Below are 27,768 nucleotides of genomic sequence, written 5' to 3' on the forward strand. Positions count from 1 at the left end.
CCTCCCAAGCAAAAGCCCGTCTTTCCTGCTTCACCAGGCCCCACTTCCTGGTAGAGTCTGCCCCGCAAATCTGGGGGTACCACTACTGCGGAAAAATAGCCCGAGTGTGCCAATAACCACAGGGGAGTGCAACACAGTCACCCGGAGAGTGTCCACATCTTGTGAAGTCACCACGGTGCCTCAGACTTGTTGCTCCGTGGTTAACTGTCCCTCCTCACTGGTCCTGAAGGCCTCTAGGCCACCTCCTGCCCCAGAATTGTTAAGAATAAATATTCAAGAGATGGCAGCGGTGACCCACTTATTAGCAGATGCCACAGCCGCAGGGCACAGAGGCGGAGGCTGGAAGTACAGAGAGAGCGTGCAGAGGAGGAGAATGTCCTTGGGAAGAGGCACCCAGTTCCAACCCTACTTGAGTCACTAGGATAGGTCAACCGCACTACTGAGGAGTGAAGGGCAAGACAGATGCTCAAAATCGACAGTGAGGAGGTGCTCACCAAGCACAGGCACACTGTCCCAACCCCCTGAGAATGCCAACCGGACACCACGTGCAACCACCCCCACCTCCCGCCGCCGAGTTAACACCAGGCTCCAAGGACTAACAAACAGACATTCTCTGTCCCCCAACCTGTGCATTACAGCTGGATTGCTGTATAAGCAGAGCACATGGATCTGAGTCTTGGCAAGTAGGGTGATCTGGGGTTAGCAGGGCAAAAACCCCCCAAAGAGCTGACGCTGTCTGCTTCATGCTGGGACCCTGGGGAAGCCACTGTCTCTAAGTCTCCGTCCCCACTGTCACCTGCCCACCCCCTCATAAAATGAGATGATGCTGTGTACTTTACTGCCTGGCTGGGAGTCCTAACTGAGAAACCTGGAAGTCAGTGGTAACATGGAGGGGAGAGGAACGGAATCAGGAGGATCTTTCTCAAACCGGGCAGCACTGCCAGGTGGGCACATTGCTCCCTTCAGCAAGGGGATATTTTCTCCTTGAGTGGGCCTGTTTTACGGAGAGACTACTTGGCTAAAAAACTGGGGGCTGGCCTTTTGTTTTAAGCAACAAACAAAGGCAATTGTTGTAGTGGAAGTCAGAGCCAAGGAGGAACGGAAAAAACATGGTCTCCTGCAGATCCAATAGACAAGACCTTGGTGAAGGCCTGGAAGGCCCCTTCCCACACTAACAGCTGAATCTACGGGTGACCATTCTCTAGGAAGAGACTTCCCCATGTTCCAACCTCTTCAAGGGGGTAAAGGGGAAGGAGGGCGGGAAAGATGCCCTTGGTCCCTGGGAGTGGCCAGACACCTTCAGGCTGCATCTCTGCACCAGAGCCACCTGTGCCCGAGAGGCGGATCTCCCAGCTCTCCGGGTTCAGGGTGACCTTCTCCTGTCCCAAGGCAGCTAACGAGGGGCCCCCTGCTCAACAGGGCCAGTTTGTGGCCGGGTCTCCAGCCAGGATAAGCTCTGCTTTGCCATCTGTGCTCTGGCTCGGTTGGGCTGGTGCCTGCTGGTGACCCAGCAACGCCTGCCCACCGCTGAGTGGCGGATGCTACCTGTTTTTCTGAACAAGAAGCTTTGGGCATTGAGGGAGTCCCTAGGGCTCCCTCCGGGTGTTCTTGCTGGAAGGAGGGGTGGATCTGGGCAAGGGGTGGTGGTGGTGGTGGAAGGCCAGGCTGGGTGATGCCAGCCCTAGGACAGTAAGAGTGCCTGAGCACCGCTCCCAGGCCTGGGGACAGGGCCCAGTCACACACCCCGTGCCCAGGGGCCCTTGGCTCCTGGGCCCTGCAGCAGAGCTGCATTCTGACTTTGTTCCCTACCACAGCCAGAGAAGCTCTGGAGAAAGAACCCCAAGGCGCTCCCCAGGCGGGAGGCAAGGTTCACTGCCTGACAGGGCTGGGGCACCTGACACTTTCTCATTTCATCCTTCAAAGGAGCAGGAGGGCTAGGGGGCGGGGCCTGAACCTCCAAGGTCAGCTGAGGCAAGAGAACTCTCATGGGCCCTAATGACAGGGCCCAGGTCACTGCCGGCTCCAGCTGTGGCAGCCGGCCCGGGGTAGCCAAAAGCTCCAGTGAGGCAGCCGGGGGCTTGGGGGACACTGCTGGCAGCACCCTGCTCTGTGACCACAGCAGGAAGGAGGAGGAGAAACTGACTCATATCAGCTGCGCCCGGGAATCACAGGAAGTGGCCGGGGGGTCGGGGGAAGAGGAATTTTCCACTTGTTATGGTCAAGGGCTTTGGAAGATGACTGGGAGCTGCTGGGAGAGAGAGAGCTTCCTTCTTTGTATATAATCATGATGCTACACACAGGCTGGCCTGGGATAGTTAATAGCCCAGATATTCTCTCATTTTGTGGGTGCTTCTCAGGAGCATTTTTTGGGAAGAAAAAGCATCAATGGTTTCCAGAGGACTTTCTGAAAATGAAGCCACAATATAAAAGCCTGTATCTTTATCCCACAGAACATACTGTCCCGGAATAGCAATGAAGATGCAGTTAGTACAAGGCCTTCTTAAAGATGCAGGCCAGGAGGGCAGCGTTTACCTGAGACAAAAGCACAGTCTGCGCACGAGGCAGGGTGCTGCATTCCATGGACCTCCTCCACCTGCTCCCTGCCCTGTTAAACGTCTCGGATCCGTAAGGTCGGATCAGCTGGTGGCGCCAGGCACACTGGCATCTCCAGAAGGCATGGATGGTCTGAATGTCAGTGATAAGGACTCTCCTCCCCAGATCTAAGGAAGCTGCTTGCTAAAGACTGGCTTCCCTTCTTCCCTTTAAGGAGAGGGAGGGTCTGCAGAGAGAGCAAGCCCCCGTGCTGAGGGTCAGCAGGTTCACTGCTCAACCGTGTGTGTTGTGGGGGGTAAGGGGAAGCGGCAGTACAACGCTGTAAGGCAGCTTCGAAGGCGAGGTGCAGGCCTCTCTGCCCTGAGTTCCTTGGAAATGGGTAGAAGAGGGCAGGTAGAGCAAAAGCTTCAGGGCAGCCAGAAGTCGTGGGATGGGCTGGGGCAAAGTGAACCATGGGACCCACAGCCCAGAGAGCAAGCTCCAAGGCGACAGTCTTCCTGCTAATGCTGCAGCCTTGGCCTCCCAGGTCTGGAGCGTTCACAGACATTGGGGGCAATTAGCCCCGTGAATTATAAGTGCAATATCTGGGAGATGAAGGCAGTAATGAATGGCTGTCTCCTTCCTGAGGGGGTTCCTTCTATTTGGTCAGAGTTATTGAGGCTCAGCAAGAGAGGCCTCCATCACATGGAAGGTTTATAGGCCCAAGGAAAGGGGCAATTTAACAAGACAATAATAATGCTCCTGCATAATTTACCAAGCAAATGGAAGCAACTAATACTCTGTACCTACTTTGCGAGTGGGTGGGGGAATGTGCCAGACAGTTTACGGACTCCAGCAGCCTCCCTGGTAAGGACCCACGGGAGGGGCTTGGCTAGTCTGGCTCTTCCCAAAGCCCCTTGGGTCTCTTCCTCCACACACCCTCCTCCTGCCCACCATGCAGGGGGAGGAGAGATTCAGAAGGGCCTTGGACTTTTGCTAATGTTGTCATCTGAAGTGTGTTGAAAGGCTAAATGGCCAACAAGATCTCTAGTGTTTTAGGTCCCTAGACTGCCTCTTCTGGTCCTGGGCCAAAGGGCACCAGAAAATTAAACCTGCAATCAACTCCCCCCAGGCCTGCAGTGGGAAGATCAGAGACAGACAAAATGCCAAGCCATCCCTAAATGCTCAGAGGAGAAACATAGACCATTGACAAATTGATCTAGAAACAGAGAGGAAACAGATCTTTGTGGCCTAGGCCTAAGCACTAGGGTAGGAAGGGAAAGGCAGTGACTCTTAGGGTTATCAGGTCCAGACAGTAGGCAAAGCCTTGTGGAAGCCTTTGCCAGGATGGGAACGACCAAGTCAAGAGGTCCCCACTAGAAAGGCTTGGCTCTCTGTTCTGGCCTCCGCTTCCCTCTTCCGAACAGCTCAGTAGCCACAGGTCACATTGTATTGTCCAGCACACCCTGCACACAGCACACCCTCAAGTTGTATTGCCCAGCACACTCCTCCGCCCAGGGCTGCGGAGGACCAAGAGGAGACAGAAAATGTATTAATAGATGCTGCAAAAGCTGAAGGGAAGCATTTCTGCTCCCCATCCCTGAAGCAGGCAGAGATAAACAACTACCTCTGACATTGTTGTGTCTTATTGCCGAGGCCGGTCTGGCTTATTATTTAGCTCCACCCCAGCCACACCAAGACCGAGCCTGGAGATTCATCTTCTTTAGACCACAGGGAGGTGGGGAGACAGGAGGAGGGCTGGGCTGATCCCTCCCTGTCTGCAGAGCTTGTCTGTGGTCAGGATCAAACTGTAAGATGAATTAGTCCGCGCGCGCGCGTGCGCGCGCGCGTGTGTGTGTGTGTGTGTGTGTGTGTGTGTGTGTGTGTGTGTGTATCAAACTGTAAGATGAATTAGTCCGTGTGTGTGTGTGTGTGTGTGTGTGTGTGTATCAAACTGTAAGATGAATTAGTCCGTGTGTGTGTGTGTGTGTGTGTGTGTGTGTGTATCAAACTGTAAGATGAATTAGTCCGTGTGTGTGTGTGTGTGTGTGTGTGTGTGTGTATCAAACTGTAAGATGAATTAGTCCGTGTGTGTGTGTGTGTGTGTGTGTGTGTGTGTGTGTATCAAACTGTAAGATGAATTAGTCCGTGTGTGTGTGTGTGTGTGTGTGTGTATCAAACTGTAAGATGAATTAGTCCGTGTGTGTGTGTGTGTGTGTGTGTGTGTGTGTGTGTATCAAACTGTAAGATGAATTAGTCCGTGTGTGTGTGTGTGTGTGTGTGTGTGTGTGTGTGTGTGTGTGTGTGTGAAGATTAAGACACAGAAGTCTCTGGAAAGTGAGATCTGGAAGGCACTCTCAGGGCTTTGCATAGTGCCCCTCAAACCCTGAGCTAAATCCACAACAGTCCACGGTCCTCGCAGATGCTAACCCCAAACCATGTCTGAGTTTGAGGCCTGCTTGTCATTTTCTGCGAGGGCGGCAGTGTAGAGGGGTACAGGCCCTCCTTTCTGGAGACAGCGTTCAACCAGAGGAAAGGTGGGCCAGACATCCCCGGCACTCACCAGGTAGATGCGGTAGGCGTCTATTCTGCGCAGGGGCCCCCAGCACAGATCAGTGTCGTTGGATTTGGTGTCTTTCTCCACGTCACACGAGTCATTTCCAGCAGCACTGCTGAGAAAGCAAAGATGGACTCAGACTTGGGGTGGCTCTCTATTTCATGGGAAGTCACTCCCCATACTCATAGAGGGCTTCTGTGCCAGCACCATTACCCAGTGACTCAGGGCCCTTGATGGGACTCTAAGCCATCCCCTAACATGGCAGGGAGGGACAGCAGTCAGAGAACACGCGGTTAAGGACAGACAGCATGGCTGGCTGTGGTGTGTGTAAGACAGGGCCTTGGGTGTTCTCATTCCTCAGGCCAAATACACGGCCCTCTGCTTGTACACTGGACCCTCTGCCCTGACTGGCCAGCACAGTCTGGGTGCTTGCGGGGTGTACTCACCACGTCACCTGCATGAGGGAGAAGGGCACAGCTGCGGCATAGATGGCCAGGTCCCCGTACAGGTAAATGATGATGCAGAAATAGAATAAGTTGACCCCCACTGAAAGCAACAAAGCCATGAGTTAGGGAGCCAGAAAGAGGTGCTGGTGTTCTTTTTTGATGATTAAACCTTTTCCTCTTTCCTAGCTTTCAGTTCTCTGAGCCATGTGCTTTCTACAAAAGGTGGAAAAATGACCCCGAAGTCCTGTTTCTTATTCTGGCTGGTCAGAGAGGTTCCAAATTTAGGAAGAGAGAGAGAGAGAGAGAGAGAGAGAGAGAGAGAGAGAGAGAGAGAGAGAGAGAGAGAGAGAGAGAGAGAGAGAGAGAGAGAGAGAGAGAGAGAATGTGTGTGTGTGTGTGTGTGTGTGTGTGTAAGTATATGTGTGTGCAGTCTGAACTCAGGGCCTCACACTTGCTAGGCAGGCACTCTACCACTTGAGCCATGTACCCAGCCCGATTCAGATCTAGATGAGTATGAGGTCCCAGGAGGAATGGGAGGCCCCTTCACACTAGGTATGGCTGTGTCGAAGAGGAGGAGAGACATGCTGAGTCAGAAGCATGGACCCCAAGAGCACTAGGACCAGAGCTCCTTCTGAACCAAGGAATGGCTCTGAGGCAGATTGCTAGTAATAAACCGAAGCACAAGCTGGGTGCCAGTGGCTCATACCTGTAATACCAGCTACTCAGGAGGCTGAGATCTGAGGATCCTGGTTTAAGGCTAGCCCGGAGAGGAAAGCTAGCAATCTTTTTTTTTTTTTTTTTTTTTTTGGGGGGGGGGGGTCCGGTTGTGGGGCCTGGACTCTGGGCCTGGGCGCTGTCCCTCAGCTCTTCAGCTCAAGGCTAGCGCTCTACCACTTGAGCCACAGTGCCACTTCCGGCTTTTTTCTTTTTGTTTATGTGGTGCTGAGGAATCGAATCCAGGGCCTCAGGCATGCAAGGCAAGCGCTCTACCACTGAGCCACCTTCCCAGCCCAAAGCTAGCAATCTTATCTCTAACTAACCAGCAAAAAGCTGCAGCTCAAGTGGTGCTAGCTTTGAGCACGAATGCTTAGGGACTGCGCCCAGGCCCTGAGTTCAAGCTCTAGTATTAGTACATATGCATGTGCATGCACACACATACACACACCCAAAGCACAGAGAAGCTGGTGGAAATGGATTGGCACACTGAGGCTGTAACTGAGAGTGTAAAAGGCCTTTCATTCCCAAGGATCCTGAACTCAGACTTGGACTCCACTGAATCTGATATACCACCCAGCACCTGGAGGCCCAGGGTGGCCTGTGTGCTGTGGAGACACAGTGCTCGGGACAGGCTCCCCTTTCCTTCCGACGAGAAGAGCCAGTGAGGGACAGCTGGCTCTGGAGGGTGCACCACGCCATCAAGCTCCCCGTGCAGAGGCTAACCTTCATCTACTCACTGCAGAAGCAGCTTGCACTAGGAGCCAGAAACATAGGGCTCTTGTCCTAATTCTATCAGACAGGTTTCTCCACTCTGACAGGTCCCTGAACATCTCTTATCTTGTATGATGAGAAGAATTCCACCTGCACCATCTTCTGTTTGTGACTCTAGTTATAAGGATTGGGACAGAGGCTCTGAAAACAGCAGCCAGGCTCGACAACCTAAGGGTTATAGCCCCGGACAGCCAGTCTCCAACTCCTGCTCAGAGGAATTACTCAAGTTTTGGTTGTCACTTGGTCTCAAGTGGCTGTTTTCTCTGAGAACAGAAAGAAAAATGAAGTGACAGTTCCCTTCTAATCCTGGTGGCTCAGAAGAGCCTTCGGGATCCCCAGGGGAAAGCCTGGGATGTGTCACTCCTGGGTTATCTGAGGTCAGTTCTGCTCTTAGGAATCTAGGGGGGAAAAAAATCAGGAAAACATGATTTTTCTAAAGGACCCAGAGGGCCTGGCACCTACTTGTTTGAACATGCTGCCTGGAATGTCCTTACCTGACATGCTAGAAATGGCCTTGACGTCCAAGTTCAGTGGCCCATGGGGCTGTCCGTCACTCATGCCCCAGACTCTGGGTGCATATCCAGTTTGCCTTTCTGCTCTCTGTGAAGAGGCACTGTCCCTTCCCTACTGTTTTCCCGCCACCTGCCAACAGCTCCAGTGTCAGCTGTTTATAAACTGCCTTCAGCCCTCCCTGATCAATAAAATTTCATTACTAGACACAAAGTAGGAAAATCGATGTACTTCCTGAGAGGACATCAATGACTAGGCTTGGCATTTGTAATTACAAGAAATGACTGGGGACCCCAGAGGAGCCCTTTGTGGAGGCCAAAGGTGACAATCTGGCAATCTGGGTTATGAACAGGGCAGAGTGTGAGTCTGTACACCATCTCCTACTGGATACAACTGGCCATATCTGAGGAGTTTTGACTGCCACCAGCAAGAGGTGCTATATAGCCCACAATGTCTAGGACAGGACCACCCTCACACACACACACCAACTCCACCACAATGAAGAGTTATCTAGCCCAATATCACCAGTGCAGAGCTTGAAGAACTCTGCCAGAAATAGCAAAGAAGCTCCTGTAAGTGTGGGGCTGCCACCACAAAATGTGCCACTTCCTTTTAGCTGTGGGTAAGCTGGGAGTCTGCTCCATGGGGGAGAAAAGACAAAGCAAAGCACTAGTTCCTAGAATTCTTACAGAAACCAGGGCAGACGGCAGAATGTAAGGATGAGAAAGCAGGCTTAAAGGTGCGCATGCTCCCTCTAATGCGCACCTCATCTTCCAAGCCTGCACTTGGAAGGGGGCTCTGCAGGGCTGTCAGGAGGAAACACTTTCGGTCTAGTGGATGGGAAGTGATGGAAACAGAACAAAAGAAAGGCACAGAGGTATGGCTGAACATAGCCAAGTTGTTTTTGATGAATTCTGGAAATCCTCTATCAGGCTGATTCCAAGAGGGAGAAAAGTCAGGTAGAGCCGAGCCTTGGACAGCCTGTCGTTTCTGGATGGACCATCAAATCACACCACTGGTGACAAACTGAGTGGCTCGTGTCCCAAAGCGCAAGCCAGTTTCTGCAGTCCCCCCTACCTCTAAGTGAAGTACAGCCATACTCAAGACCGGGAATGACCCAGGGCGATTTCCCACTCAGCACACTGGGGACTTGATGGAGGGGCAGGATGTTTTCTGAGACAGTCATACGAGAAAGCACTTACTAAGATTCTGCTTGATTCTCAAGGAAGCAGAAACAGGTAAGTCTGGGCATTAAAAACTAAACTCTTAAACAGGTGGTCTTCTAAAAAAACAAGACTGTCCATAGTTACACGATGCTATCTATGGCTGGCGGACCCATCCACCTGACGCTAGTGGATCCTTGCAAGCTGCAGTCAAATGCCAGCCAGGAGCAGGCAGAGACGGGAGGCAGCCAACGTGTCATCTCTGCTCTCCAGGGCTCCATGCCCATATGGCAACCATAGCCTGTGTGCCTAACGCCCTCTGCTGGCTACTTGGAGTACACACCCAGGCGTGCCCACGGCACATCCTCCCATATAGGGAAGACAGCCAAGTCAGAAGCAATCAACAAGATGCACAAAACTCTCCGATGCCCCCCTGGAAAGTGACCCAGGACTCTTGACCCCCATTAGCTACTTCTTTATTCATACCATGGACAGAGGAAAAACAACAACCAACAGAACAAGGCAGGCTTCTCAGCAGGTAGATCAGCTGCTTCCCTCCTCCCCACTGACCTGGGGAGGAGGCCGGGTACGGGGCACTCATTACATAGGCCCAGTCTGCAAGGAAGGTTTAACTGGCCCTTTCTCCGTGCCCCAGCCCAGAGCAAGCCTTACCTTTATTGAAGAACATAGAGGCCATCTGTCCCATCTCCACACGGTCTGTGATTTCAAAAAGGTTGGGAGATGCACGTCTCTCTGTGGGATAGAAAGAACATGGAGGGAAATGGGCCTTCAGTGGAAGGTTCCCAGAGGTGCTGCTGAGCTCTGGAAATTCCTCTTGATTAAGGGAACTCCCAAAGGGCTTAAACTCTTGAGAAAACTCCCTAATGATAACTGTTTCAAGCATTTTGAGTCTTTTTTGGATGGTGTGTGTGCTGAGGCTGGAACTCAGGGCTTTGGCACATGCTAGACAAACAATCCACTACTAGCCGCACTTCCAGACGCCCTCCATTCCCCGCCCCTCCCCCACCCCACATATTTTTCTTCTTTCTGGTAGCAGGGATTGAACTGGGGGCTTCTTACTTGTTCAGCTTGCTTGCTCAGCTTGCACTCTACCGCTTAAGCCGTGCCTTCATCTTGGCTTCTTTGCTAGTTAATTGGAGATGGAATCTCAAGAGCTGTTCTGCCTTGGCTGGCTTTGAACCACAATCCTCTGGCTCTCCGTCTAGTTATGAGTAGCTAGGATTACAGGTATAGCCACCAGTGACTGGCTTCCTGATCCATATTTTAAAAGAGGATTCAGGGATGTTCCTTACGGGATGAGAGGGAGATTGGGTACCCGAGGCCTTGGCCTGGCTGGAGCAACAAGGAGACAGTATGCATGAGGGGTGGGTTGGAGGATGAAGCCAGACAGCCATACTGACTGCAGTGGGAACAGTGCATAGAACAGGGCATTCCATCCTTTCAAAACTGAGGCGCCCAGAGTTCAAATAATATGCTAACATAAAACATTAGTAAGAGGCAGATCCAGCAAGGGCCAGGCCAGGCCTGGGCACCCTGTACTTTATTTACATCCCCCTGATGCCTTTCTCAAAGCTGAGCCATAAGCAGGAAATGCCAGAGATGTCTGTGAGGAGACTCCCTGGGCCTTCACACAGAGGAGCATGGGGCCCCCCAGCAGCCCAAGACTTACGCACAGACAGGATGGGCCGTTTCTCTGCCCGCTCATAGTTGTCCTGGCTAAGGACATCACTGTCCGAGGCTGTGGAGGAGTCCTCGTCATCTTCCTCCTGGCAGGCAGAGGGTTGGATGAGGAGGAGAAACACACGGGAAGTGCATGAACGTACAGCCCTACAGAACCCCAGGCAACGGGGCGTTCATCACCTTCACCCTTTCTTTCCAGCTTTCTGATTAGGAAGCTCTCAAAGTGTCTGTAGTGTCAGATTAGAAGAGTCCTGGGGACAAAGGTTCAAAATGACCAAGAGAGCCAGGAGGGAATGTGAGGGCCTACGGCTGCGATGCTAAGACATAAGACCCTGCATTTGTTCTCCAAGCTTCGCTGCCTACTAAGCTGCAGCTCTGGGACAGGATGGAGCTCTTCAGGTACAGGGAGGAAGAACAGGCTGCTGAGAATGTCTTGGGGGCACAAGTGACTGGAGGCCCTGCAAGGAGACAAGGGGGACACACACCTTGTGGGTTTCCATCCTCTTCCAGCGGAGCTGTGCGTTGGCTGCGGCCATAGCCTCCATCACAAAGGTGGTTGTTACAAAGCTGAAGGGAGATTACAGGAGGTACAATGTGACCCGACGAACAACCAACCTACAGCATTATCTCTTCTGAAAGCTTTCCCCAGAGAAATTCTGGGAGGGAGGGGACTTTTTACTGTCACTGGCTACATTTAGAGTGTATTTGTGATACACACAAGAAGGGCGTATGCAGTAAGCTGAGGACAGGGATGCTACTCAAGGGGGAACGTAAGCTGAAGTTAAAGTGACACAGGACAATGTCCAGAAGGGGCCTGCTGGGCTAACACTAATGGTGCTCTGAGTTGGGAGGGGAGGCTGATACACAGGGCCTTCCAGAGCTTCTGGAAGGATAGCAGGCACCTTTCATCTCTCTCTGCTAGGACACACAAAAGTGGCCAACTCCCGATTACAGACACTAATGCAGCATGGATAACTGAACTGGACAGCAGCTCCAGAATCCATCCTATTTTCTTTGGCATCACTTTGCCTTTTGGAATAATCTGGCTAAAATACGGTTATAGTACTCTGGCCCAAACCTAAAAGGAAGCTGGGAGGTAGCAGACACTTTGCCATGATGTAGAGAAAAAAATCTTTACTTCCTGTTACAGAACAGTAGGCTAGGCACTGGTGGCTCACACTGTAATCCAGGAGGCTGAGACCTGAGGATAGTGGTTTAAAGCTGGCCCCAGCAGGAAAGTCTGTGAAATCCTTATCTCCAATTATACACTAGAAAACTGAAGTAGAGCTGTGCTCAATGTGGTAGAACCCTAGCTTTGATCGAAAGAGCTCAGGGACAGCATCTGGGCCCTGAGTTCAAGCCCTATGACCAAAAACAAACCAAAAAAGAAAACAGTAGCAGCCAGACCACACAATGCTCTGGTTAATGGGAGATACAATGCTGCTGGCCTGCAGATGAAACCTAAGGCCTGAGTCTATCCTTGCCACAAAACTTAACGTGGGGTGAACATCCATCTACCTCTCTTTTCAGGCCGGTCTGCCTCTGGCCCCATGCCCTCAAGTGCTGATCACAGCTGAGTGATCCTTCAGTCCTGTAGTGGGATGGAAGGTGGGCGAGGAGCTACTAGAAGCCACAGAGCCCCACCCACACCCCTCCCAGAGCCGGGTTTGGGCAGACAGACCTAAGAGTCCAGTCCAATCGCCTTGGCCCTGCCAAGAGAGGCTTCTCATTATCTTGCCTAACTGACCATTTTAAGGGCTTTACGTTTTCCCTTCTTTTTGGAAGTGAAATCAAAATCGATCTTAATTAAGGTATAAAGAGATGGCTCATGGTTCCACAAAGCCAGCTCATTGATCATGTTTAAACACAAATGAGTTTAGCAAAAAGAGGGGGCATGCTATCCTACCTGGGCCCCTCAATAATCACTTCCCATTCAGAAGGCTGAAGGTCCTCTAAAGGAGACAGACAGTCACATAAGGACAAGGACATCCTGAGTTCTTACCAGCCAGAGCCTGATATGGGTTGTGAGACAACAGTACTCCAAAGCTCACCCGAGCCCCCCAAATGAAGGGCATGAATGAGAACCTTAGGTGTCTTTCTAGTCTATGCCATGCTCTCTTCTGGGTCTTACTTGCTGTAACTATTCAGCTCTGTTTCATTCTGCCTATGGTGCTCATGCCCTTTTCCTTCAAACTTTCGCTCCAGTTGCCCCCCCCCCCCCCATGACCTCTGGCCTGAACTTAAACCTACAGTCACCTCCACCTCCCTGCTCTGCCGTGCTCCTATTTTGATATTGCCTGGCACCTTCAATTTCCTTCATTGCCTGCCCCCACAAGAGACTGGCAAGTTTTCAAGGTGGGGGAATCTTTGCTTTATTCAATCAAGCACCCCAGCTCAGCGCTGTTGGCTCATCCCTGTAATTTTAGTTACTCAAGAAGCTAAGATCTGGGGCTGGGAAGGTGGCTCAGTGGCAGAGTGTTTGCCTTGCATGCATGAGGCCCTGGGTTCCATTCCTCAGCACCACATAAGCAGAAAAAGCCAGAAGTAACACCATGGCTCAAGTGGTAGAACGCTAGCCTTGAGCTGAACAGCTGAGGGACAGCGCCCAGGTGCAGAGTTCAGGCCCCACGACCGACAAAAAAACAAAAACAAAAACAAAAACAAAAAAAGCTGAGATCTAAAGATCCCAATTTGAAGCCAGCCAGGGGAAGACAAATCCCAGAGACTCTAATCTCTAATTGACCAGCAAAAAGCCAAAAGTGAAGGTGTGTGGCTTAAATGATGGAGCATTAACCTTGAGTGTAAAAGCTAAGGGAGAGTGCAAGGCTCCAATACCATCACACACACACACACACACACACACACACACACACACACACACACACAACCAACAACAATAAACAAACAACACCAGAAAATACCAGGATGGTGGCTAGTGTGAAGAGAGGGGCGGGGCCTCTTTTAAAGGAAATGCTCCTTGGAGGTGTCTCCAGGGGTCCCTTACGATCTCTTTTATGGGGACTTCTGGTTGTAAGGTTCAGGGTGCTGGGCGTGACTAGTCCTAAATCTCTGCTTCACAAAGCCACTTGTGAAGAACTTCAGGAGTCTGTCCAGCAAGGGTTAGAACCCCTCCCCCATACCTGGCTCCTAGAGCCTCCCCGATGGCCCAGGGATGGTCCTTAAGGGACCAGTTGTTACGTGACTCACTGCATGTGTATGTGTAATGTGTGTTTACCGTTTACTTGGTGAATGATCTTAAGTAAATTCTAAATTCCAAACTGATTTCTCAGATCAGTTAATGTTTGCTGGATTCTAGCTAGTGGTGTTTTCTCAGAGAGCCAGGCGTGATGGCTAAAGTAATAAAATGCAGAGCAGGGAAGGTGCATCTGCAGAGGTGAGGCAGCCAGCACTGCGTAAAACACACCAAGGCACCGTCCAGTGTCTCGGCCTGACTGCTCAGGGTTGGGCATCGGCTCCATTAGCAGGAGGCACAGGAGACCAGGGATCTATTTCCCTTCCTCTAGGGATACCCAGCTTGGGACCCACCAACATATAAGGAAGAAAGCCTGGGTGCCGGTGGCTCATACCTCTAATCCTAGCTACTTAGGAGGCTGAGATCTGAGGATCATGGTTCGAAGTAAGCCAGGGCAGGAAAGTCCATGAGACTTTTCTCTCCAATAAACCACCGGAAAAGTAGAAGTAGCGCTGTGGCTCGAAGTGGAAGAGTGCTAGCCTTGAGCAAAAGAGTTCAGGGACAGTGCTTAGGCCAGGAGTTCAAGCCCCACAACTGATTAAAAACAAAATAGAAAGGTAGAAAGCCATTTTCCCAGCTCCCATGGGACAGCCTGCAGCCACTTCTTACCTCATGAAGCCCAGGAACACCAGCAGGATGAGGCTCACAAGCCACCCAGCAGTGGCGAAGGCTTTGGGCATGGTGAGCGCGCCAGTCCCCACGATGAGGTTAAACATGTACACCAGCCCAACCTGGAACCAACAGGAGTGACATCTAAGTCCAGAAATTAATCAACCTACCCCTCAATAGATCAGCGAGTGGCCAAGAGTACATGTTAGGGCACAGATTTGGGTTAGGATATGTGGGAGTATGGGTTAGGGTCCATGTTAGTGTGTGGGTTAGGGTTTGTGTTAAGGTTATGGTTGGGGCAGCATTGGATGAGGTTAGGGTTAGGAATTGGTTATGTGTTAGGGTTGGGGTTAGGGGTTAGGGATTGGGACAGCGTACCCTCATAGCACTTTCTAGACCTTTAACAAGGAGGCAGGCAAGGAGGGAGAGGGACAGCAAGGTACTAAGGAGCCAGGCTCCTTAGGAGGTGTCAGTGGTATTCAGGTATCAAAGCCATGGGATCTGTGAGTTCTAGTCTCCACTTCCACTGTCATCCTTTTCAACTACTCAAAGCACCGGCACAGACGTCAGCTCTGCTCAGATGGGATGCGGTCTTCCTGAGGACAGTGTCATGGGCACAAGAGAGAACCCAGAACACCGACCTCCAAGGAACTTCTCTGAGACTGCCTGTCACATGACTCAACCTCCTCCCTTCCTTGCCCTTTGGGTCATTGACAGTCACGCTCCCTTAACTTTATCCCTTACCCTACACCAACTTCACGGCTTAAAAAAATGGAAACAGGCCGGGCGCTGGTGGCTCACGCCTGTAACCTTAGCTATTTCAGAGGCTGAGATCTGAGGATCCTGGTTCAAAGCCAGTCCCAACAGAAAAGATACTTAAATCTAACCAGCAAAAAAGTAGAAAGTGGAGGTATGGCTCATGGGAGAGTGCCAGCTTTGAGCCAAAAAGCCAACTGAGAATGCGAGGCTCTGAGTTCAAGTCCCAGTACTGGCATATAACTGAAACAGAATTCGCATGCCAGCAATTTTTCTCAGCACACAATGTAATGGGTTTAGGACACAATGTAGTGGGTTTTAGTAACACAAGGTTGTACAACTGGCCCTACCACATAATTCTATTTTATTGCCCCTTGAAGAAGCCCCATTTCCACTAGCATTACTCTGGCACCCATCCCACCACAAACCTTAGGGTGATGTGTCCGGTCACTGACTCCCAGTTTCAAATTTAAGTCTAACTTGGCCGCCTCGACCTTAGCTCAGTTAATTAGGACTATTTCTTTTGCCAAGATCTCAGCTATAAAACTGTTCTCTGATTTGAACCCCAACTCTAGTGCCCATGGACATAGAAGAAAAAGAGCTAAGCAACCTAAAGACAGCGATGGGAAGGGAGAAATGAGAGGGAAAGAGGGAATAATAGCCTACACTAAGTAAAAGGAAATGTAAACATCACCTGAGGTGGGAAAAATAATTTGTATTGTCAAAGCTCACAGAATTCACAAACTTTATAGCCCATGATAATGATAATTTGCCTTGTGAAGGTTAAAATGTATTTGCGACTTTAAGTAAGTATCACTATTCCACAATACTGTGAAATATGTGAAATTTATGCAATCATCTATCTCAATTTTTATTTTTTTTTATTTTTTTATTTATTTTTTTTTTTTTGTCGGTCGTGGGGCTTGAACTCTGGGCCTGGGCGCTGTCCCTCAGCTCTTCAGCTCAAGGCGAGCGCTCTACCACTTGAGCTACAGCGCCACTTCCGGTTTTCTGGTGGTTTATTGGAGATAGGAGTCTCACGGTTTCTCCTGCCCGGGCTGGCTTTGAACCGCGATCCTCAGATCTCAGCCTCCTGAGTAGCTAGGATTACAGGCGTGAGCCACCAGCGCCCGGCTATCTATCTCAATTTTTAAAAAAAAGTGGGAGAAGGGAAGGGTTAGGAGGGATGGGTGACAATATTGTCAGACACCTTGTATTCATATACTGTTTTGTAGAATGGGAACTTCTTATACATCTACTTAAAGACAATAATAATTTTTTTAAGTTAAAAAAATTAGGACTATTTCTTTTTTTTTTTTTTTTTTTTTTTTTGTCGGTCATGGGGCTTGAACTCTGGGCCTGGGCGCTGTCCCTCAGCTCTTCAGCTCAAGGCGAGCGCTCTACCACTTGAGCTACAGCGCCACTTCCGGTTTTCTGGTGGTTTATTGGAGATAGGAGTCTCACGGTCTTTCCTGCCCGGGCTGGCTTTGAACCACGATCCTCAGATCTCAGCCTCCTGAGTAGCTAGGATTACAGGCGTGAGCCACCAGCGCCTGGCTAGGACTATTTCTTTTGCCAAGATCTCAGCTATAAAACTATTCTCTGACTTGAACCCCAACTCGAGTGTCCATGCCTCCATTGCCTCCAGACACCTCTACCTATCTACTTCTCCAGCTAGAAGCCTATTCCCACGGGGCACCAGTTGCCTTCATTTCTTGATGGGAAGTCGGTGGACTATAAGAGTGTGTGCAGCCTGAGTCTCCCTCATCCTCCCCCCTCCCATTCTAACCTATTCACTACTCTGCCTAGGACAAGGCCTACTCTCCTCCCTTCATGAGCCAGAGCTACCAAAGGCTCCCGATACGTTTTCTTTGGAGCCAGAAGATGGTCACACAACAAATGAGGGAGTCTTTCACTTGGGTATGGCTGCATCCAATTATACTTATTTCTGGACATGGCCCCTAGCACTTCCCATAGTAACTGCTCCAAAGCTCATTCTTCAAGCTCCCAGATGTCACCTCCATCTCCTATTTGATAGAGGTGCTGAGGCCACGTGATGTGTGCACCCAAAGCCATGCTCCTGCCTCTGTCAAAAGATCACAGCGCCAGCTTCCTCTCTCTGAGGAACACATGTGCTTCTTCCTTGCTTAGGCCCAGCTGGTGCTTGGACTTCTGAACTCATCCCAACCTGCAAATCTCTCTTTCCACTAGCTTTACCCCTCTGCCTACAAACTCCTTGATACCTTAAAACATAACTCTTCCTTGCTAGGTGCTGGTGGCTCACGCCTGTAATCCTAGCTACTCAGGAGGCTGAGATCTGAGGCGTACAATGCAATGTTTTATGGGGAAATTAAATAGTACAAGAGGAATTTTCAACTTCGGAAAACTCACTGAATTAGGGTGTGAAAGTTCAAGGGCCTATAATAGATCAGGGGTTCTCGGTCTGGACATTGTTGACATTTGAGGTCAGGTTATTCTTTTGGTGTGTGTGTGGGGGTCATCTAGGTATTTTAGGATGTTTAGCAACAAACCTGACCTCTGGCTGCTGACAGTGGTTGCTGACAGCCCCACAGTCATTCTACCAATGGTGTCTCTGAACTTTGCCAAATGTCTCCTGGGAGGCAAGCTCTTCACCATCTGTGAACCACTGCTGGAGTAGGCGTCCACAGGAATCTCAAATAAATCTTAAGTGAGGAAGAAGCTTTAACAACTTCATAGACAAGTTAATTATGGATAAGCTCTTGGAAGTTGGAAGAAGAAATGGGTAGTCACGTTTGCCTTGATTTGTGGTGATTTTTTAGTTCCAAAGCGAGCACTGTGTACCCATGCAGGATATGGCATGACTTCTTAGCCTTCCGGAAAGCCTCAGCAGTCCTGGATAGCATTAAATCCTCTTTATCTTCGGTGAAAGTACACAGTAAGGACAGCTCAATCACAAGATGTAGATAAGCGGAGCACCTCTGAGTCTAGCCACAGGCTGAGTCAAGAGGAGCTATGGGGAAGGAAGGAGAGGAAGGAGGCATTGTCCTCAGCGGGTCATATGACAGCTCTAAGGGGCCAGCCTCCTAGAAGGGCAGCCGGAAGTAGAGGAATAAGGCCCCTGTTGCAAGGACTGGACTCTAGTGCTTTCTCAGCAAGAACAAGTTCTTGAGTTTAATCTCTAGTACTAGGAGGGGAAAAGAGTCTATCATAGTCTCCAGACAAAACCTATGCATGCAAGCTGAACAGCTTCCTCCAATTCTCCACTCTTCCTCTGTGGTGAAGGTACAGCTTCCTGCTTCCTGGGACACTGCCCTGGCCCCTCTGCTCTAGGAAGCTCAGTGTAGCACTCCATTTGCCTCAACTTCAACCCAGCAACCCATACCAGATGTGTAAGAAGCTGGGGTCACCAGCTTCTTTCTGGGCACATCTCGACAGCCAAGTACAAGCATCAGACAGGATCTAAGGCTGTGAAGTCAGTGCCCTTTCTGTCAAACTCAACAGCAATGATTTTCAACAAAACTAGCCAGCAGATCTTGTATCTTGTATCCTGATCACAGTCACCACCTTAATCTCAACTACCTCTGGTCCCCCAAATGAGGACACATGCCTGTCCTGGGTCACTCATGGTGACACAGGCAGGCCTGAATGACATTCTTATGTTTATCACTTCCCTTGAGAAAGTACTGATTGGCTATTCCAAAGACTTTATGCAGAATAAGGTAGATAAGCAAACATCTACTCCTGGAAGGGAAAAGAATTCACCCTGGGGTAAATTGGCTAAGAGAAGGCTGTTTCAGGCTGAGGTGTGCAAGCCCATCAGTGAGGGCTGATGTACTTTTATGAATTGACACCCAGTATCTTAGTCTTTCAAGCAGATGAGGCAATGTTCTATCCTCATTGTGCTATGCCGACACTTACAGTAGATTCTGGGAAGTCAGCTCTGCAGCGTAGGTGGGCACATGGGATGATAAACCCTTCAAGTCTCACAGGAAATCAAGAATCATTCTCCCAGGAAAGTAGATTAAGATGTCCTTGGGTCAGCTGTCAGTAGCTCATGCCTGCAATCCTAGCTACTTCAGAAGGCTGAGATATGAGGATCATGGTTCAAAGCCAGCCCAGGCAGAAAAATCAGATAGACTCTTATCTCTAATTAACCAGAAAAAAGCTAGAAGCAGAGCTGTGGTTCAAGTGGTAGAGCACTCCCATTGAGCAACAAAAGCTAAGGGACAGCCCCCAGGTCCTGAGTTCAAGCCCCAATACTAGCACCAGAAAAACAAACAAACAAACAAAAATCCAACTTAGGATAAAAGTGTTTTATCCTCTCAAAGCTCTAACCATTCACCTCCTGGCTAACACCACCTCATCCCCACCAGTATGTACTTTTCCTACATCTTTCCTCACCCATAGAATGAAAAGAAAGCAATTGACTGTGACAATCATCTGCCTACATAGCAAAAGAAGAAAGCAGTTGATTGTGATAATTGCCTAGGGGTGGCCCTGGCACAAAGATCCTTAACCAAATGAAACACAAAGGAATGGAGGCAAAAAGAAAAAAGCAGAGCAGAAGCTTATAGGCCCAATGGCCTGAGCTCCTGTGGGCACAGGCTAACCTATGAAATGACTACTTGAATGACTAGAGACACAAGAAATGGGAGAATATCCAAGTGTTTTCCTTCAGAAACTCAGTTTTTAAAATGACTCATTTCCTCATTTCTAAGTTTGTGGGTATTTCAAGGAAAAGCAGAAACCATGGTGACTTTTAGGGGCAGCATAAACATTTTATTTGCTGATATGGGAGGCTGAGCGCCATTATATGATTCATCAAACAAGACATACACTCATTCCATTCCATTCTATTCCAGGGTTTACAAGAGACTTTCCCTGTCTCATTACAGAGGTGAAGGAGGCTCCTCATTGCTGTACTTGAATGGTACTGGCCCAACAGGAAGATTTCTTCTAGCTGTTCTCAGAAGCATTTTTTTTTTAATCTATCACACTGTAATGCTAGATTTTTTTTCCCCTGGTAATGGAGCCTGGGCACAGTTTCTTAGCTTTTTTGATCAAGGCTAGGGCTCTACTACTTAAGCCATAGGTCCATTTCCCAACTTAAGCCATAGCTCCATTTCCAGCTTTTTGATGGTTAGAGATCAACACATAGACTTTTCTGCTTAGGCTGGCTTCCAACTATGATCCTCAAATCTCAGCTTCCGGAGTAGCTAGAATTAATTACAGGCATGAAGTACCAGTGCCTAGCTACAATTCTACAATTTGCAGCACCACTAGAAAACAAAGGAGGGATTCCCCAGACTAGAAAGGTGGGGGTGTAAAGCATGGCAGTTGGTTAAGGCAGGTAAATTCCGGAAAGAGGCTACCTGAAGCAGTGATGCCTTTCTCTATGATACTTAGTAGTAATGTGAGTCCACTGTCTTGATTATTCAGATGATTATCTTTAACCCGGCAAGAAGATTCTGTGATGTAACCATGACCAACTGGATATTACCAGAAGATAAACTGAGTGTGTGTGGTAAGGGAGTGAGAGGTAATACAGATTCACATAGAAGTCAATCATTCTAATTGTCCTAATTGCAGACTCCACCAAACTGCAATTGCAAGTCTCTGTTTCACTAACTCTTTCACCACCCAAGACCATAAAAGTTGTGCAACTTAAAAAACTCAGCTGAAGACCAAAGAAGTTTCAAACTTCTGAGATGAGTAAAATCCCAAGTCAAGAGCTGTCAATTACTGTCCATGGGAAAGGCAGCATCATATGCAAGTGTAGCCGCTGGAGATAAATATTATCAAGAGTTAACAAGTTCATTTTGTCTCTCTGCTCTCTGATAATCATCTGAAAAGAAAATAAACTTCATTTTGTCTCTCTGCTCTCTGATAATCATCTGAAAAGAAAATAAACTTCATCCTCATGTTCTAAACCATGACAGCAGCAATGTGGCTGTAAGGGTCAGAGCCCACCCTGTTTTTTGTTTGTTTGTTTGTTTACCAGAATCGACATACACCAACATGATACACCCCTCAGGAGGAAGTGCACATCCCTAGAAGCCAGAAGCATTGTGGCAAGCAAACCAGATTGGAAAAGTAACACTCACATAGGGAGAATAGAGCTCTCCAGTGTCGGTGATTTCACCCGCCATCTCCAGAAAGTGGGGAAAGGTGGATAGCAGCAGAAGTGCCTTCAGTGCAGGGCCGGGGGCTGCTGTGGCTCCCTAAGACAAAAGGATAGACGTTAGCTTTCTGATGCGCCGAGACGGGGGTGGGGAGGGCAGCGTGCGGGCTCCCCACACCTTCATTCTGGTCCTTTTGGTCCCAAGTACTTCCTCCTCAATACCTGCCACCAGACTCAGCCCTGCGGGAAGGGTCTCCCCGGGAAAATGGAAATCTGGGAAATGTCTTCTAATTTTTCTCTTGCTGAACAAGGTACTGACCTGTGCCTAGATGTTGCTCGGACTCATTTCAGGTGACCCCGAAGCCACCGAGTCCCACCCACCACCTGGGCCCCCTCTACACTTTGGGGTGCATATGTCCCCTTGGTTCCAGGAACTGCGAGCTGGCTGCCACCCAGCACGGTTCCGGGGGCTGAGGCTTTCCTGGGTCACCCTCCAATCCACTCCTCGCCCCCCAGGGCCTCTCTTTTGTAACCGGGCCTCCACTCCCCGTGCGCTCACCTGCCAAGCTTGCTTAAGTTAGGGTTCCCCACCCTCAGTTCTCAAGATCCTCGGAACCTCCCCCTCGCCTTCCCTCCCGGAGAAGCCCCAGCTGTCGCGCCCTCCTCCATCCCGTCTCACCCTTCTTCCCGGCCCAACACCTGCAGCACCGTTCGCTCCCGGCCACCTCGGCCGCCGCCGCCTCCACCGCCAGCTCCCCAGCTGGTGCCAGCGCCAGCGGTCCTGCACCGGCACCCGCAGCGCGCATGCGCCGACGCTAGAGCCCACTTTCCCGGCGCGCTCCTCGGGCGGGGCGCAGCACGCTGATTGGGCGCCTCGCGGGGGCGGGGCCTGGATTGAGCTTGGAAGCCGCCGTCTGCGTGGCGGAAGTGGGTGGTGCACATCTCTGCGCAGGCGCGAAGGGTGGCTGCCGGCCTGTGGTGGAAGCGTGGCTGTCTGGGAGAGGTGGAAGGCCAGTTCTGTTGCCAACACTTGCTTCTGCGGGGCATAGGCGTGAGCTTGGCAGTTCCTGGGTCCCGGGAGAGACTAAAGCACCACGCAAGAGGGAGGGGCCTGAGAACTCAAGAGTGGGCCGGAGGACCGGGCTTGGGGGCCGGAAGAGGAAGGGCGTGAAGGTTTGGAATAGGCTGAAAGTTGTTTCTGGGCACATGGAGGATGAACCGTGGCTTTTTGGTGCTTGACTTTGATGGACTGATGTTCTCGGGAATACACAGAACAGACAGGAATGGCAGTCCAAACGGGGCCCTCGAGCGCCAAGAATTGCTTCCTTCTGGGAGCTGTCACTTAGCTTATTTTCGTTCAAGGCTGGTGCTCCACCACTTGAGCCACTAGCACCACTAGGGGATTTTTGGTGTTTAATTGGAGATAAAGTGTCTCAAGGGCTTTCCTGCCCAGGCTAGCTTCAAACCATAATCCTCAGATCTCAGCCACCCTGGTAGTCAGGATTACAAGGGGGTGAGCCACTGGCACCTCTCAATCAGCTTGGTTAACTTTCTTAAAGAGTTTAGAGCCTGTTTCCCCCAGTGTTTGGAAGGAAAGGATTCAGAGGGCCCCTGTCAGCCCCGCTGCAGGCAGAAGAGCCTGCCTTCCCACCTTAAGTGGGAAGAAAATGGCCCAGAAGTCTTTGCATCCATGCTTTGCCATCCCCCTTCCCATCCCGCCCTCCCTCCCCCCCTCCCTCCCCCCCCCCACCTAATCTCCTGCAGGTTGCTGCTATGAGGCTGAATGAGAACACCATGCTTCTGGGAAAGAGGGTAGTCCTGGTACCGTACACGTCTGAGCATGTGCCTAGGTAACCTCCCACCTGGAGCGTGTGTGTGCGTGCGCAATTGTAGTTCCATACAGGGTTGCTAGTTCCCCAGTGCATAGTGAAGAGGCCCTCCTTAGCAATGTGTAAACTCAGAGGTAGGATTAACTCCTGTATGTTTCCTCTGTGAAGAAGAAACACACAGGAAAAATGAAGCTGAAGTGGAGGATTATAGCCTCTGGGAATAAGTCACCCCACTCCTTAGTATTTTTTCCTCTCATTCTTCAGCCATTTTATGTCAACTAAATATATGCAGGAAAGCAAATAAATAAATAAAATTGTGTTCCCACCCAACTGTAAGTAAGTGACATTCCCTGATGTCAGTGAATAGTCTCAGTTCTTAGAGATTTAATATTTGTCTTGAAAAGATCAGCTGATGATTTTTGTTGTTGCTGTTTTGTGCTAGTACTGGGACTTGAATTCAGGGCCTTGTACTTGTTTGGCTTTTTCACTCCAAGGCTGGCACTCTACCTCCTGGGCTATAGCTCCACTTCTGGTTTTTGGTGGTTAATTGGAGATGTGTCTCACAGACTTTTCTGCCTGGGCTGGCTTTGGACTGTGATCCTCAGATCTCAGCTAAGCCACTGGTGCCTAATCCAACCCAAATGAGCTATTTTGATGTCTCCTGCCTGAAAGGTGGGAATTGAGTCAGTCACAGGATGGTCTTTGCAGTTGACAGACGTCTGGTAGATTGCAAAAGTGGTGGTATAGAGGAGTGTTTTTTGTTTTTCCGTTTGAGGTCCTTGTCAACCTGTCTTTGCGGAGATCTGTCATCTTTCTTTGCTGAGATCAGTTGGCCCTCAGGAATTTGAGGAATGCCTGGTTTCACACTGCTCCTCCACACTGACCCCTGAGGCAGAGTGGGAAGCCAGGCAGATTGAACTGTCCACTCTAGCCGTTCTCTTGTAGAACTAACCTTCTTCAGGTCTTGTGTCTGTGGTCTTGTCTTAGGTACTGCATGCGTAAGGCCAGTCCTTTGCTCCTGCAGGTACCATGAATGGATGCAGTCAGAGGAACTGCAGCGTTTGACTGCCTCTGAGCCACTGACCTTGGAGCAAGAGTATGGGATGCAGCGCAGTTGGCGGGAAGACACGGACAGTGAGGATCCGAGGCCTTGGCCTTGGCCTGTTGGTGGGAGGGCTGACTCCAAACTCCAGTTTCCCTTCTTTCCTCACCCCCAGCTACAGTGCTGATGGGGCCACAAAAGCATTATGAATGTGCTAGAAACCCTTCAATTCTCATGTCATCTGAAGTGCTTATAGATGACCCTTCTGTCCTCTTCCCTGAGCAGTTACCTGGCTTGCATTTAGAGACTATAGCATTTGACATTGCAAATGTAAATTTAGGCCCTGCCCTCATGTCTCTTGCTGTAGTGTGGTTACTGTTCTTCATGTCTGGTGCTTTTGCATGTTTGTCCATGTGCACATGTGCTAACACTGGGACTTAAGCTCAGGGCCTGGGCACTGTCCCTTAGGGTTTTTTTTTTTTTGCTCAAGTCTGGCACTCTACCAACTGAACCGCTTTTTGCTAGTTAATTGGAGATAAGAACCTCACAGACTTTCCTGCCTGGGCTGGCTTTGAATGGTGATCCTCATTTCTCAGCCTCCTAAGTAGCTAAGGTTACAGTACAGGCATGAGCCCCCACTGTCTGGCCCCTGGTTTTCATAAGTACAGATGCTCTGTGGAGAAGCCAGTCTCAGATCAAAGGCACATTAGGAACTTTAAAATGAGCTGGAAGCAGCTGTGGATCCCATTTCTCCTGCTGTGCACAGAGACCGTGGTGTCCTGAGCACCATGCCCGCCTCTCTTTTCTGGGAGATGCAGGTGGTAACCCTGTTGTCTCCCCCTTAGAGTGTACCTTCATTGTGCTGGATGCGGAGAAGTGGCGGGCCGGGCCAAGCCCCTCTGAAGAGAGCTGTATGACCGGAGACGTGAACCTCTTCCTCACGGACCTAGAGGATCCCACCTTGGGGGAGATTGAGGTCATGATTGCAGGTTAGTTCCACTGGCCCAGCCTTTCCCCCTGGTCCTCAGCTCTGCGAGGCCTTAACTTCTGAGAGCTCAGTCAGAAGCTCCATGTTGGTGAGCCAACTCCTGCTAGGGCAGCCTACTCCTTCCCTGACATTCCCCCACAGCCCACAGCCCGGTGGTCCACCCTGGGCTTCTCACTTAGGCTTTGGTATGAACTCATTGTTTTGTGGATTCTTCAAAGATCAGTCTTTAATCCAGCGCCAGTGGCTCACACCTGTAATCCTCGCTACTCAGGAGGCTGAGATCTGAGGATCATGATTCAAAGCCAGCCCAGATAGGAAAATCCATGAGACTCTTATCCCTAATTAACCACGAGAAAACCAGAAATAGAGCTGTGGTTCAAGAGTGTTAAGGGCACTAGCCTTAAACAAAAAGAGCTCAGAAACAGCACCCAGGCCCTCAGTTCAAGCCCTGTGACCACCAACAACAACAAATCAGTCTTTAGAGCTGGCAAGGGACCCTGCAAAAATAAATGATCTTTTTTGGAGCTTCCTGCCATGTTGTGGAATGATTCCTGAGCCCCTTCAGTTTCTACATCTTAATCCTCAATCATCCAGGAGTCACTGTTGCCTTGAGGCAGTCAGGTCAACTTTGAGTGAGATTATAGGTTGCAAGCTTGGAGCGTTGGGGTGCAGTACTTCTCCTTCTGTGTGCAGAATGCTCATGGTAGTACCATCCTCACTGGTGCCTGGCTCCTGGTGCCAGCCATAGTGCTTTCTTCTAGAGCCCAGCTGCAGGGGCCGGGGTTTGGGCACAGAGGCTGCTCTTCTAATGATGTCCTATGGTAAGAAAATCTGAACAGACTGGGGCAGGATGGGGGTGGTGGTGGAGGGAGAGAAGGGAGGACACAGAAGGAAAAGAATGATCAGGCTTCAGCTGAGCCTGCTTCAGGCCTGAGTCTGGAGGCAGGTGACTTAAAAATGGGGACAGAAAGGGTGAGGGGGTTAGTAGGGGATTTCATCCTGCTTCTCTCCAACACCACTAAAGGAGTGACCAAGCTAGGTCTCACCACGTTTGAGGCTAAAATTGGGCAAGGAAATGAACCCAGCATCCGGATGTTCCAGAAGCTTCACTTTGAGCAGGTAGGGACATAAACGGGAAGTTCTAGGTCTAGGTGGTAGGGCTAGAAGAGGGTTTTGGTGAACCATGCTCTCTGACTCCCACAGGTGGCTGTGAGCAGCGTCTTCCAGGAGGTGACACTCAGACTGACAATGACCGAGCCTGAGCGTCAGTGGCTTCTGGAGAAGACCAGCTACGTGGAAGAGAAGCCTTATAGAGATGAGCTGGCAGAGCCCCGCTGACAGCCATCCATGCGAGTGGGGTATTGAAGCCACTATTCCAAAGACCAGGGCCTGCACAAGGGTTCTATTCCGGTGTCTTTGGTCCTGCGGCAGCTGGCAGTCACCTCTCTGGGCTTTTCCAGGGCAATCTCTGCCTGGCAGTGCTGAGCAACTCACTTCTAGATGGGACTCAAGACTCACTGGGGTGGATGGCAGGAATCCATCCAGACCATCAGGGTGGAAGGGGGAGTGGGAGGGGCTGGGGAACAATGGGGCAGGCCTTTCTATAGGGATGTCCTGGCTGAGTAAAGCACTTAGGTTGGCCAGCTTCCTGGTTTCCTTTTTGTTTGTGCTGGCACTGGGGCTTGACTCAGGGTCTCACATTCCTGCTTTTTTTTTTTTTTTTTCCTTTCAAGGCTAGCCTTCTACCATTTGAGCCACACTTCCACTTCTGGCTTTTTGTTAGTTGTTTGGAACCATGATTTTTTTAGATCTCAGCCTCCTGAGTAGCTAGGATTATAGGCCTGTGTCCCCAGCCTATCTTCCCTCCTTTTTTCATTCAGCTCAAGCATTGGGAAAGAGCTAGCTGGAGCCCATTCTCAGTGCCAGTCCCATGCAGGTGAAGGAGGTGTGAGATGGCAGCTCAAGCCTGTTGTCAGTGATAGGTCAGTGTGACCCAGAGGCTTGATCCTGGAAGGACAGGTTGACTTGGTGAGGGCAGTGAATAGCCCAGCCCCTCTGCCCGATGCACTTTCCTCCTCTTTGGAGCCTGATGGCACTGAGTGTAGTCATAGGGGAGTTTCAGATACAGCTTGCATCTAGGGGCCATACCTATAGAGGAAGCTCAGAGTGTGCTGTGGTTAGAAGCAGAGGCCTCTGTGGTCCCCTCCTGGAGAGGACCTCCCTGCCTTCTGTCCCTTCTCTGAGCAGCTTCTCACTCTACTTCGGCGGCAGCTGCACTCCACCTGGCCACAAGAGGGCAGTGGAGGCACAGATTTGAGAGGGCCCAGGGGCTGGCAGGATCTTGTAACAGGGAGAGCTATGCCAGGTCCCCTCTCTTGGGGGAACACACCTTGACACCTAACCGTTCTTCCTGCCATCTGTGATACCCTGGAAGTCCATGTATGTTTCCATGGAAACGAGTCTTGTAGGACATTTTTCGGGGGGGGGGGGGGGGGAAGGGCTGGTCTTGGGGCTTGAACTCTGGGCCAGGGTGCTGTCCCTGAGCTCTTCAGCTCAAGGCTAGGGCTCTACCACTTGAGCCACAGTGCCAGGTGGTTCATTGGAGATAAGAGTCTCACGGACTTTCCTGCTTGGGCTGGCTCTGAACTGTGATCCTCAGATCTCAGCCTCCTGAGTAGCTAGGATTACAGGCCTGAGCCACCAGTGCCCAGCCTGTAGGACGTTTTTTGGGGAGGGAAACGGAACCAGACAAGGTGATTTGCCCAAGGCCTCCCAGCCCCCACCCGGCATC

The 27,768-nt window shown here is 50.4% G+C and overlaps 2 protein-coding genes across 6 annotated transcripts in view; one reads left to right on the forward strand and one right to left on the reverse strand.

The window, feature by feature from the left end:
* The window catches only part of Tmem104 (transmembrane protein 104), a 55,667-nt gene extending 33,760 nt beyond the window's left edge, over nt 1-21,907 (reverse strand). The window contains exons 1-8 of one of the 3 annotated variants that reach the window (XM_069993065.1): nt 21,798-21,907; nt 21,102-21,218; nt 14,260-14,381; nt 10,883-10,964; nt 10,387-10,483; nt 9,369-9,449; nt 5,536-5,635; nt 5,096-5,201 (exon numbers count right to left, since the gene is read on the reverse strand). In XM_069993065.1, the coding sequence (XP_069849166.1) occupies nt 5,096-5,201; nt 5,536-5,635; nt 9,369-9,449; nt 10,387-10,483; nt 10,883-10,964; nt 14,260-14,381; nt 21,102-21,146 (633 nt within the window). In that variant the 5' untranslated portion in view covers nt 21,147-21,218; nt 21,798-21,907. Of the gene's footprint in view, nt 1-5,095; nt 5,205-5,535; nt 5,636-9,368; nt 9,450-10,386; nt 10,484-10,882; nt 10,965-13,984; nt 14,117-14,259; nt 14,382-21,101; nt 21,219-21,797 lie in introns of those variants that run through there. The other 2 variants (XM_069993064.1, XM_069993066.1) reach the window with 2 other exon arrangements.
* A 153-nt stretch (nt 21,908-22,060) lies between these two features.
* On the forward strand, nt 22,061-26,620 carry Nat9 (N-acetyltransferase 9). 3 transcript variants are annotated; one of them, XM_069993068.1, is made up of 7 exons: nt 22,061-22,121; nt 22,883-22,968; nt 23,972-24,081; nt 24,835-24,978; nt 25,739-25,798; nt 26,002-26,096; nt 26,181-26,620. In XM_069993068.1, the coding sequence occupies exons 2-7, from the start codon at nt 22,892-22,894 to the stop codon at nt 26,313-26,315; spliced, it is 621 nt and encodes a 206-aa protein (XP_069849169.1). In that variant the 5' UTR covers nt 22,061-22,121; nt 22,883-22,891; the 3' UTR covers nt 26,316-26,620. The 3 variants fall into 3 exon arrangements, with proteins under 3 accessions (XP_069849169.1, XP_069849170.1, XP_069849168.1); XM_069993069.1 differs by having other exon boundaries at nt 22,080-22,169; XM_069993067.1 differs by lacking the exon at nt 22,061-22,121 and adding an exon at nt 22,214-22,291.
* Nucleotides 26,621-27,768: the final 1,148 nt, after the last annotated feature.

Source organism: Dipodomys merriami, unplaced genomic scaffold, assembly GCF_024711535.1.
Source record: "Dipodomys merriami isolate MVZ:Mamm:240054 unplaced genomic scaffold, mDipMer1.0.p SCAF_42, whole genome shotgun sequence".
Taxonomy (NCBI): domain Eukaryota; kingdom Metazoa; phylum Chordata; class Mammalia; order Rodentia; family Heteromyidae; genus Dipodomys; species Dipodomys merriami.

Excerpts from the sequence above, each read along its gene's own strand:
- Nat9 (XM_069993068.1), top strand. The coding sequence starts at position 22,892 with ATGAGGCTGAATGAGAACACCATGCTTCTGGGAAAGAGGGTAGTCCTG. Across the intron at positions 24,979-25,738 it reads GATTGAGGTCATGATTGCAG|AGCCCAGCTGCAGGGGCCGG; the intron begins GTTAGTTCCACT and ends GCTTTCTTCTAG. Across the intron at positions 26,097-26,180 it reads AGAAGCTTCACTTTGAGCAG|GTGGCTGTGAGCAGCGTCTT; the intron begins GTAGGGACATAA and ends TGACTCCCACAG.